Source organism: Camelus ferus, chromosome 16 (genome assembly GCF_009834535.1).
Source record: "Camelus ferus isolate YT-003-E chromosome 16, BCGSAC_Cfer_1.0, whole genome shotgun sequence".
Lineage (NCBI taxonomy): Eukaryota > Metazoa > Chordata > Mammalia > Artiodactyla > Camelidae > Camelus > Camelus ferus.
The window spans coordinates 1,496,034-1,507,581 of record NC_045711.1 but is presented as its reverse complement, the minus strand read 5'-3'; the positions used below and the strand labels follow the sequence as shown (position 1 = coordinate 1,507,581).

The 11,548-nt window shown below is 43.0% G+C and overlaps 1 protein-coding gene across 6 annotated transcripts in view; it reads left to right on the top strand.

The window, feature by feature from the left end:
- The window catches only part of LOC106730703 (leucine-rich repeat-containing protein 37B-like), a 77,918-nt gene that overhangs the window by 35,743 nt on the left and 30,627 nt on the right, over nucleotides 1–11,548 (top strand). For 4 of the 6 annotated variants that reach the window (XR_004326500.1, XM_032497999.1, XM_032498001.1 and 1 more), the window contains exon 13: nucleotides 1,887–2,063. The exons of the other annotated variants lie outside the window; for them this stretch is intronic. Coding sequence is in view for 3 of the 4 variants with exons in the window: in XM_032497999.1 (XP_032353890.1) it covers nucleotides 1,887–2,063 (177 nt within the window). In the remaining variant the exon portion in view is untranslated. The remainder of the gene's footprint in view (nucleotides 1–1,886; nucleotides 2,064–11,548) is intronic. 6 annotated transcript variants of the gene reach the window in all.

Sequence of the window (11,548 nt, the reverse complement as noted above, 5' to 3'; positions counted from 1 at the left end):
GAGGGGGGCTCTGTAGAGTGAGAGAGGTGCAAAAGGTGGGAAGGGTGGGGCGTTGGCCACGTGAAACCCATCTGTGTTGGCTAATTGCCGCTTATCAAAGTTAGGCTCCTACCCTCTCACAGAAGCTAGACCAGGGCCCTCTCTTCAGGTGTTGGCTGGGACAAACAGCCAATTCTTCAGGCAGCCTGGAGTGTTTTTCAGGGAGCTGGGGTCGTCCTAGGTGTGTGGCCTTGAGCTGTTAGAAACTATGTTAGTGTTTGTTCAAGTCTATAGGCCAAGTTTGAATCTGGAAGAAGGCTCAGAGGAACCTGGCTAGAATTGGGTCCAGGAGAGAGCCTGTCACCCTCCAAACCAATATGCCCACCCCTCCTGAGTCAACCTCTGAAGCAGAGAGACCCATGTGAACAAGCCCTGTTATGCTCACTAAACTACTAAGGTCTAGAAGGAGGGAGGGAGATGGGGGGTGCAGAGGTTCCCTGGCTTCTTCAGGGCTGGAGGTCAGCAGGGATTTGAGGAGGGGAGAGGCTGGGCAGGGGAGTGGGAGGATGACTGGGGGCAGACTGCATTCTTCTCTTGGATGCTGGATGGCAGCCCCCCACCCATGGAGGTCAGGGCGCCTCACTCCTGGGGAGCACCAAGTCTGACCAGCTCTGGCTCCTGAGGCCCTGGTGGGAGTGAGATGTTGAGACCTGGGGGATGGCAGTGGGGCACCAGCTTGGGGACATGAGGGGAGCACACCCACTCAAGAAGAAGACAAGTCCTGAGGCCTGAAGCAGAAGTGGGAATAGTGGGTCAAGGTGAGGCTTTACGTACTGGAGGGTAATGTTGGAAAGAGATTTTGGTGCCACACTGCGGAGTGTTTTGGATTGCAGGGTGGCAGGAAATTTAGACCTCAATCTGTGAACTGTATGAAGGCTTCATGTGGGAGAGGGTCACACTGCAGAATGGTGGAGCCTGGCTCCCTGACACATGAGCCACCAGACTAGCCCTGGACTTACTTAACCAGATTCTCACATGAGAGGTCAGTAAATTTCTTTCTTATTTGACCCACTATTGTGTAGGGTCTCTATTGCAGCAGCTGAACTTAGAACCTAATAAAACAATGGTTACATGTACTGGTTAACTATTGCCACAAGAGTGCTATGTGACAAGCCCACCCCAAAACTCACTGGATTGGAGTAACGATTGCCACCAGTCTGCGGCTTAGTTGGTACAGCTCTGTTTTAATGCTCTGCTGGCTGGGTTTGCTCTGCGCCTCACTCCTGGTCTGCAGATCAGCCAGGGCGGGTCTTTTCCACGTGTGTTCATTCTGGGGCCCAGGCTGAAGAGGCAGCATCTACCCAAGAGAGGCATTTAGGGCAAGGCACAAACCCATCAGGCTTCCTCCATCCTAGGCATGGAGCTGGCACTCTCCCTTCTGCCTATTCCATGGGCCGAAGCCCCCAGCCAGGGAACGAGACAGTACACTCTGCCCACAGAGAGACGCGGCAAGGGTGTAGATGCAGGGATAGGTGAGCACTCCAGGCCAAAAATTCTATCCCAGGATGTAACTGAGTCTTGATCTGGGATGTGTGCAGACAATTTTGATTTTATTCAGCGCTCATATGACCCGCTGGTAAGGTTATTTCTGGTTCTATAGCAGAAATGAGTGTTCCACAGAATGCACAAATTCCACTCTCCCAGTTGTCATCGTGAAAGATAGTGCCCACTGGTGTGCAGAACCCAGCACTGTTCCCTGTTAGTTCAGGAACCCTGACAAGGCAGGAATCACATCTCCTTCCTCTGTCCAATGTCTAGCCGCAAGCCCTGCCCAGTGGTGAATCAGGAATATTTCTGAGGGAATTTTAGACCATTTCTTCATTCCCCCCATATGATTCCTTATACAGACTGGCCACCCAAAACTCAGCACGTGCTGCTGTGCATTCGCCCCATAAGCTGCAAAGGGGCTTTGCCAAGTGGAGCCAGGATTTGTACCAGGTCTGTCTGATGTTGAATTGTGCACCCACTGCCTCCCATAGAGACCTCACAGAAGAAAGGGCTACACGGGTTAAACATCAAAACAGGTTGGTGAAATTTGCTCTCTAGAGGTCATATGAGACTGGAAAGGTTCTCTTGCCTGAAATATCCTGAAAGGAAGGCTGCCTAAAGGTGCAACCCTAGGGATCCACATGGACTTAAGGACAATTTTAAGATCAGGGAGATTCACCATCAGAACCCACACAGCTTCACAAAGTCCCTTAGCCTCTCCATCATCTCTTTGTCCCTCTCATCAGAGCAAAAGCAAAACCAGCCTCAGATGCTCTCCGTTAATTTTTGCCTTGCCCAGTGCACTTTGCATTCTAAAGGAGAACCACTTAAAGGGAGCCATGATTAACCCTGAAGAATGCCACCCTCACCACTGACTTCCAGGCACAGGGCATGTGGATGATAGTTGTATTTTAGGGCAGTGATTCATGGTAAGTTGTTTCCTCCAGTCCCTAAAAGGGGCTATTGGATATCAAACTATCTCAGGCTTAGGCTGATAAAAGTGGAAGGATGAGGAACCCAGAATTGTCACAAGATGTGTTGGTTATGATGATATGATGTAAAAGATTTCAGAGCTTTTTATTAAAAGTGGTGATCCATGGCTCTCTGGGCTGAGTAAGGGATTCCCTTAGTGGATTACAAGAGGCTATTGTGCAGCAGCTTTTAAAAATAAGACAGACCAAACAGTCTATCTCAAGATATATGTGTTGTGAAGTGAACAAAGCAAGATGTGGTACAACATGTAGAGTAAACCACTGGCCACATGTGGCCATGTAAATCCAAATTTAAATTAATACAAATTAAATAAAGTTTAAAAGTCACTTCTAAGTTGCACTAGCCACATTTCAAGTGCTCTATAGGCACACGTGTGACTGATGGTACTTTCCTGGGCAGCACAGGGAGACTTTTGTTTTAAATTGAACTATGGTTGATTTACGATGTTGCATTAGTTTCTGGTGTACAGCAAAGTGATTCAGTTATACATATATATACATACATATATACTTTTTCATATCTTTTCCATTATAGATTATTACAAGAAACTGACTATAGTTCCCTGTGGTATACAGCAGGACCTTGTTTATTCTATACAGTAGTGTGTTATCTGCAAATCCCAAACTCCTAATTTATTCCTCCCCCACATTCCCCTTTGATAACCATAAGTTTATTTTCTGTGTCTGTGAGTCTGTTTCTGTGTTGTAAATAAGTTTATTTGTGTCACATTTTAGATTACACATATAAGTGATATCATATGATATTTGTCTTACTTCACTTAGTATGATAATCTCTAGGTCCATCTATGTTGCTGCAAATAGCATTATTTCATTTTTTATGGCTCAGTACTATTCCATTATATGTATACACCACATCTTCTTTATCCATTCAACAGGTAGACTATTTTTACCATTATGATTCTATTGAATGATGATGGTACAGAATATCTCCAAAGGACATGCAAGAAACTGAATTGTGGTTGTTTTCAGGGAAGGGGACTGGGAGGCTGCAGCACCATATTTCCTTTTGTACCTTTTGAATTTTATATCTATATTTGTGTTAGTAAGTTAAAAGATAAATTAAAAAAAAAAAAACTTTGGAGTTAGGGATTCCCATATAGGGTCACTAGGTACTAAGACAGTGGTTCCCAGGAGATTACTTTGCAATCAGCCAAAAACAAAACCAAACCTTAAGCCCAAATTCTTAACAGATTTTCACATGTTCCTTAATGTTATTGTGGCAAGTAAAACACAATTCATAAAAAGCAATAGCACCTTTACAGTAATTTTTGGTCCTTATCTATTTTTTTCCCAATTAATGTATACTAAATGTATAACTATTATCATGAGGAGGTCCAAAGACCATTCTGTTTTTGAATATTGGTTAGGGGTTCTTCACTGGGGATGTGCTCCAGCAGAGACAGAGTGAAAAAAGCAAGAAGAGAAGGGAGCCAGGAAAAGGCCCAACCCATGAAGCAGGGAGGGGCAGTTCCAGGATGGCAGCTGTGTGACAGGCTGAGGAAGTGACTAGCACATGCTGGAGCACAGAACCTGGAGGAGGGGGCTCAGAGGGAAGTGGGCGCTAACTGCTAAGCCCCAGGGCACTGGAGCACTGAGGGTATGGTGTGGCATATAGTACAGAGAGGGACGAAGAGGGAACTGAGCATCTGGGCTCTCAGGAGCAAAAGCGAACATAATTAGAGTCTGTTATTAAGCTCTATGGGGAACAATATTTACACAGTCATAATTCTGTAAAAACTACCAATTATCTGGAAATAGTGACATAACTAAACCACAAGAATGGACTGAGAGTGGGGGTGTAAAAGAACTAATTTGTAGTCAGTGTTATTAGGAATTCAATAGACAGTGTTTAAAATGGATAAATCAAGAACTAGAAGTGCAAAGAGAAGTGAAGAAGAGCACCAGAAAATTCAGCTAAAACCTGCTCCCTAGAAGTAACCCGGCCCAGTGAGGTGGCTCAGGAAGGTGGGCGAGGAACCAGTCAGGGGCAAGGAACTACACTGGACCATTTTGTTTCACTTAAAACTATTTGAATGGTGCACTACGCATATAATACAGTTTTTGGTTGTTATTGTTTTGTGTGGTTTTTTTTAGTTCATTATTTTGTGATTCCACCCCCCCCAGCTTTAATGAGGTATTACTGACAAATAATTTTAAATTTTTAATCCATTTTTTAAAAAAGAGTGAGAAGAACCAGCTTCCAGAACCAGGAGAACACGAGCTATTGCAGCGTCGAGAGGGATATTTGCATTAATACTAGTTTGATGATTTCAGTCAGTTGCCAAGTAAGGATGTATCTGGGGTCCAAACAAGAAAAGAGCTCACTCCATTGCTCAGAAGAGCAGTGAAAGGCAGGAACTTGATGGGATTGGGAAGTGAGAAACAGTTGAACTGTAAGAAAGAAGGCAGCCAGGAGTCCCAGGCAATGCTGGCCACCAACATACTCTTCCTGGGAAGTGTTTGTGCCCTGAGATGTCTGTCACATGAGTGAAGATGGTTTCTCATGGACACAAGAGGCAAATTGCCTCCCCTTGGCATGAAGGGTAGCAGACAAGCCCTCAGGGAGTGCTTCGAGACTCCCTGATAGTTGAGCCCATCAGTGCTTTGACAATGAAACAACCTGATTTTCTGAAGGGGTCTGTTACTGAGCATTGTTGAATGTGGGAACACAAGGTGTGTTTGTAACTCCTCTCTGAGACAGCAGGTTTGTGTGAGTGCCTGTGCACACACAGACACATGCACACACACAATAAACTTCAGGAGATAGAGGGAACTCAGACCTGAGAAAACCAGATCAGAACTACCCCTTCCTGATCCTGTTTCCATGGAAAAGATCTCTCTCTCTCTCTTTTTTTTTTTTTTTTTTTTTTTTTTTTTTGGTATTTCTGTGGTGTTGGTTGTAGCTTCTCCATTTTCATTTCTTATTTTGTTTATTAGTGTCTTCTCTCTTTTCTTCTTGGTGAGCCTGGCCAGAGATTTTTCAATTTTGTTTACTCTTCCAAAAACCCAGCTCTTGGTTTTAATGATTTCTGTATTGTTTTTTAATCTCTATTTTATTTATTTTCTCCCTGATCTTTATTATTTCTTTCCTTCTGCTGACTTTAGGTTTTGTTTGTTCTTCTTTTTCTAATTCTTTTAGGCAGAGATTGTTCTTGTTTTTTTTGAGGAAGGCCTATATTGCTATGAACTTCCCTCTTAGGACTGCTTTTGCTGCATCCCATAGATTTTTGTGTGGTTGTGTTTTCATTGTCATTTGTCTCAAGGTATTTTTAAATTTCTTCTTTGATTTCATCATTGACCCATTAGTGTTTTAATAGCATGTTGTTTAGTCTCCATGCAGTCATTTTTTTTTTTTCTCATTTGTCCCCCTCTGTGGTTGATTTCTAGTTTCATGCCATTGTGGTTAGAAAAGATTCTTGAAATAATTTCTATCCTCTTAAATTTGTTGAAGCTTCTTATATGTCTGAGTATGTGGTCTATCCTAGAGAATGTTCCATGTGCCCTTGAAGAGAATGTACATTCTGCTGCTTTGGGCTACTAAGCCTATCTGGTTTAATTTGTCATTTAAATCCATTTTTTTCTTGTTGATTTTATGACTGGTGATTTATCCATTGAAGTAAGTGGTGTGTTAAAACACTACTTATTATTCTATTGCCATCTCTATTTCTCCCTTTAATTTCTATTAATATTTTCTGTACATATTTATATGCTGCTCTTTTGGGTACACAAATATTTACAAATTCTATAGCCTCCTGTTGAATTGACCTCTTTATCATTATGAAATGGCTTTCTTTGTCTTTTTTTTTTTTTTTTTACAGTGTTATGTTTATATTCTCTTATTTTTATTTTTTACTTTGTTTATCTGTTATAGGTTTTTGGTTTGTGGTTACCATGAGGTTCATATGTCATTGCTGGTGAAATGGGGCTGTGCTGGGTCTAAGCTCTGATCACATCTGCAGCAGCTGTATTTAGAGGACCAAGTGCAGATACCCATTCTGGGGAGGGCAGCTGCTGGTGAGCCAGGAGCTGACTGTCATGAAGGATCTGTAGTGCGTCAGCAAGCATGTCCAGGGTCTGGAGTTTCCTGGCACCCACTACTCCTGGTGCCCCTTAGTCCTCAATGTTCTCTCAATAGAAGCTCACAGACCATTGTGTCCCAATATTTGTCTCTCTCTCCTTCCCTCCACCAAGCTTATCATGACCTTCTCATAAAAATTCTGAGAAAAAACTACATTGAGTGAGAATTTCCATGACTTCATACATTTTCTACTATCTGAAGAGGTTATTTCCTCCACACAAGGTATCATAATTTTAGCAGAGCCATTTTGTGACTGAATTAAAGAGTGTCACTTCAGATATCATCGACCAAAGGAGACAGTTTTGGATGGAAGGGGTGGCTCTTTAGCTGAGCCCAAGAGACAAGCAGTTAATAACTTTTCTGAAAGGAACTCCCAATGCTGCTGGACCACATAGTTCTCCCTTTCTCAGCAACTGCTCCTGAGGGGATGTAGAGGGCAGGGGGCAATTATTAAGCTTCAAACTCCCACAGGAGCCCTGAGAGGCTCACACTGAGGCTACCTGGGAAATATATACATAGCACAAGTCCCTTTAGAGCCCAGGGCTGAGAACCCTACGGTTATTTCAGAGGTCCTGATGTTAATGAACAGAAATACCCCAGTCTGCAGTCCTGCTGCAGTGGGGGTGTAGGACACGCTTGCTGCAGCAGAGGCAGGTAGCCTGCACACGAGTCTGTTATTATGTTCATTGCTCCACAAAGGAACAGCCTCTGAGTACTTGAGCAGATTTTTCATGTCAGTTCCCAATGATGCAGAGCATTGAAGAGGCAGTAGGTCCTCAGTGACGAACCCAGGCAGGAAGGTAAGCTTGACAGCTGGGGTGGAACACAAGCCCCAAGACGGCCCCCGTGCATGACAGCAAACAAGGACCAAGCTGTCCTAGAGCAGAGAGGGCTATGAAGGTGGATAAGGTATGCCTTCCATCTCTGCAATGATAAGAGTCAATTGGGGAAGAAAATACCTAAGCATTTGTTAACATTCTTAGGAAAGATGATGTAAATCTAAAAGACTTCTCCACCTGGAGACAATAGATTCCTCAGGCAGTTTATGGCAGCCACCAAATGAACAGAGAAAATAAGCGATGGGAGAGAATGGACAAAGGAGGATCCCTGTGGCTGGTGTGTCCAGAAAGGCTTCACAAACAGGACAGCAGGAAGGAGTAAGAGCCAGCCCCCCTCCTTGGACAGCATGGGTGCACTGGTGAGAGAAGAGTTTCTTTTACACACAGAAAATCCCAGGGTGAATTTTTTATGATGGCTGTGGATTTCATATTCTAGCCCCGGTGGGGAGACTCAGAAACTTGGGCACCCTGAAAAAGGGAGCATGTGATTTGATCAAGAAATTCTTTCCAATGGGACTGGTTCATGATATTAGAGGTCTCAGTTTGGGTGGGAATTGAGAATGTGCACTAATCTCTCTCCTACATCAAGGCAAGCCTACAGTTTGTCTGCAGCCAATGAAAGGTTCTGGAATTCTTGAATGTAGGGTCAGTGGATAGTACCCCTCCTTCCACCCACACGTGAATTCAGGGAAGCTGCCTTTTTGTTTTTCTCATGTTTGTGGGCCTTAGTTTTCAGAAGGTAAACTGGAGAAGTTGAATTATGCATCTTCCAGTGTTCACGCCTTCATACACTCAGACATTGTTTAGTGAACATCTCTTTGGTGCCAAGTATTATCTTAAGCCCTGGGGAATTTCATGATGAACAGAGCACACAAGGACCCTGACTTCCTCAAGCTTTCATTCTTGTGCTGATGCTGAACTTGATGAAGCAGATGTTATAAACTGTAGTGGTGTTGAAAAGAGGCCAGTGAAGGTTGATAATGGAATGCCCAGCAAGATGCAGATAGCCTGAGAAGTCGTCTTAGGGACATTTATGTTGAGACCTCAGGGATGTAGAGGACTTAGTGCATTAACAGGGGTGATAAGTGATGGTGGAGAGAATGTTCCAGGAGAAGAAAGAGTAACTGAGAAACCAGAGCTGAGGACTAGCGAGTGGGGTTGAGGGAGCCTGTGTGTCCAAGAAACTGAAAGATATCCTATTTGGTCTAATAGAACAGGCAGTGTCAGATTGATGGTGGTGTTGAATGGACAGGTCACAGGGAGACAGTCATGGTCAGGCAGGCACTGATGGAGGGAACTCAGGGGACCCAAGATGGCATCTGTCAGCCCTCAGAGAGAGAGTCAGAATGGACAGCGAGTTGGCCAGTAGGAAGCTATTTAAGCCGAAACATCAGCTCTGCCTGGCCTTTCTCCCTTCCAAAGTACAGGACACCAGTGCCCAGCACCAGGAGTTACAGGGGTAAGAGCGGAGCCAGATTCTGCTACTCATCAGTGTGTGACCTGGGGCACCTCACTCAGCCTCTTCCAGCCTCACTTTCCTCATTGGCACAATGTCTGCTTCCAGTGTCTCTAAAGAGGTTTAGGATGTTCCTGGGTCTGGGGTCCTGGTGGGACCCACTGAATGTAAGTTCTCTTCCTTTAGCACTGTCCTGCCCCCAACATCGTCATCCTCCTCAGCAGGGAGGCTCTGGCAGAAACCTGCTTTGCTGTTTGACTTTGCAGGAAATGCTCTTTACTTAGGAGGGTCTTGCTCTGAGCCTGTATTGACGTCCGGCAGAGCCTGGCATGCAGCCCAGTGTGCTGAGTCCTGCCCCGGCCAGGTGGAGGGTGATGCCCTCAGAGATCACTGCATCCCAGTGTCTCTGTCAGGCCCTCCTCTTTCTGGCCCCTCAAGGAGTTGCTCACCCTCTTCCCCTCCGTCTGCTCCTGTGTGTTGCTCATGGGGACACACTGCTGATGGGTTACCTGTCACCCCCACTAGCCCATCTCTCCCAGACTTAGACAGCCACTGATCTCCATTGCTTATTCAGGAAATTTCATATAAATTGAATCATACAATATGTTAGCCTTTGAGTCTGGCTTCTTCCACTTAGCACAATGTTTTCAAGGTCCATCCATGTTGTAGTGTATCAGTACTTCACTTCTTTGTAATTGTCAAATACCATTCCATTGCATGATGTGCTAGATCTTATTGATTCGTTCACCAGTTGATGGATATTTGGGTCATGTTCCATTTTGGTCTATGATGAATAATACTGCTGTGAAGATTTAGGTACAAACATTTATGTAGACACATGTTTTCATTTCTCTTGGACGTGAAATTGCTGAGTCATATGCAAACTCTCTGTTTAGCCTTTTGAGAAACTGCCAGACCATTTTCCGAAGAAACGGAACCATTTTATATTCCCACTTGCAGTTTATCAGGGTCCCAGTGTCTCCACGTCCTCGACAACTCTTGTTATCTGGCTTACTGATTCTAGCCATCGAAGGCGATGTGAAATGGCACTTTGTGATTTGCATTTCCCTAACGGCTAATGATGTTGAACATTTCTTATATGCTTCGTGCTGATTTGTGTGTCTTCTTTGGATAAATGTCTATTCAGATCCTTTGCTCATTTTAAAACTGTGTTAGCTGTCTTCTATTATTGAGCTGTAATTTTTCTTTTTATATTCTAGACAATCATCTCTCATCAGATTTATGATTTGCAAGAATTTCCTCCCATTCTGTGGGTTGTCTTTTCAGTTTCTTGATGGTGTCCTTTGAAGTACAAATGTTTTACAATTTGATGATGTCCAATTTATCTACATTTTCTTTTGTTGACAAAGCTCTTGGTGTCATATCTAAGAAGCCATTGCCCGATCCAAGGTCATGAAGATTTATTCCCTATGTTCTTCTAAGAGTTTTATGGTTTTAGCTCTTACATTAAGATCTTTAATACATTTTGAGTTCATTTTCAATATTGTCTGAGGTAGGGATCCCAGTTCATTCTTTGGAAGGTAGATATCCATTTGTTCCATCACCAACTTGTTTGATATAAAGATTACATCCTTGTGTTTGCATTAGCCTCCATGCCTTTGCCCATCATTTCATTTTCAACTGTTCTGAATTCCTTTATTTTAGCTCATTCTCTTGTATACAGAGTAGAGTTGGGTTTTGTTGGTGAGTCAATTTATAGTTTTTTCTTTAAAGGGGGCATTAATCTCATTTATATTTATTAACATGACTGATATGTTTGGCCTAGTTCTGTCAGATTATTTTACCTGTCACACTCTTTTATGTCCTTTAGTATGTAGTCTGTTCCTTCTCTTTCTTTCTCTCTCGTCATAGGACATATTCCATTCTGATAATACCTCAATGTAACATGTGCCCTGAGTCCTCTCTTTCTTTAGACAGTCTCTTTTGTTCCTTAGTCTAAACAACAAGAAAGTTAAGTTGTAGCATTTATTCTCTTCTTCCTTCCCTCTTTTCCACCCTCCAATAACACTATTTTATCAACAGTATTATCTTTCTTAGTCTATCTTTGTTTTCTTGAATAGGCTGAAACACCTACTATTTGACAGATCTGCTTAATATTCAATTCCTTTTCTCCTAACTGTTCCTCAGGGAAAATCAGGAATTTATTATACTTTTCACTTTCCTCTTCCATCTCCCATTTATTGGTAGTTATTTCCACATTAATAGAGTATATTAATTTACATACTGTTTTACCACATTTAACCCCACATTTTGATCTTAGTTCTATAGTAAATATATACTTAGTGCTTTTTACTAGTCCTTTTGCTGAGGTTACTTCAACCCTTTTTGATTATCTGAAGCTCCTGTTCTAGCAGTTTCCCCAGGAAGAGTTCATGGGAACAACATTCCTGGAATTTCTTTATGTTCTGAACTTTTTGCTTGAAGCCCTTATACCCAAAGTACAGATTGGCTGATATCAAATCCTTGACTCACCTTTATATTTTTGAGTTTCCTGAGCTGTTCTTTTATTATTTTATGCCTTTGAATGTTGCTGTCAGACTGATGCCAACCTGATTTTTCCTCCTTGTCACTTCCTTGATTTTTTTTTTGGGGGGGGGAGCTGGCTGTCTGAGGA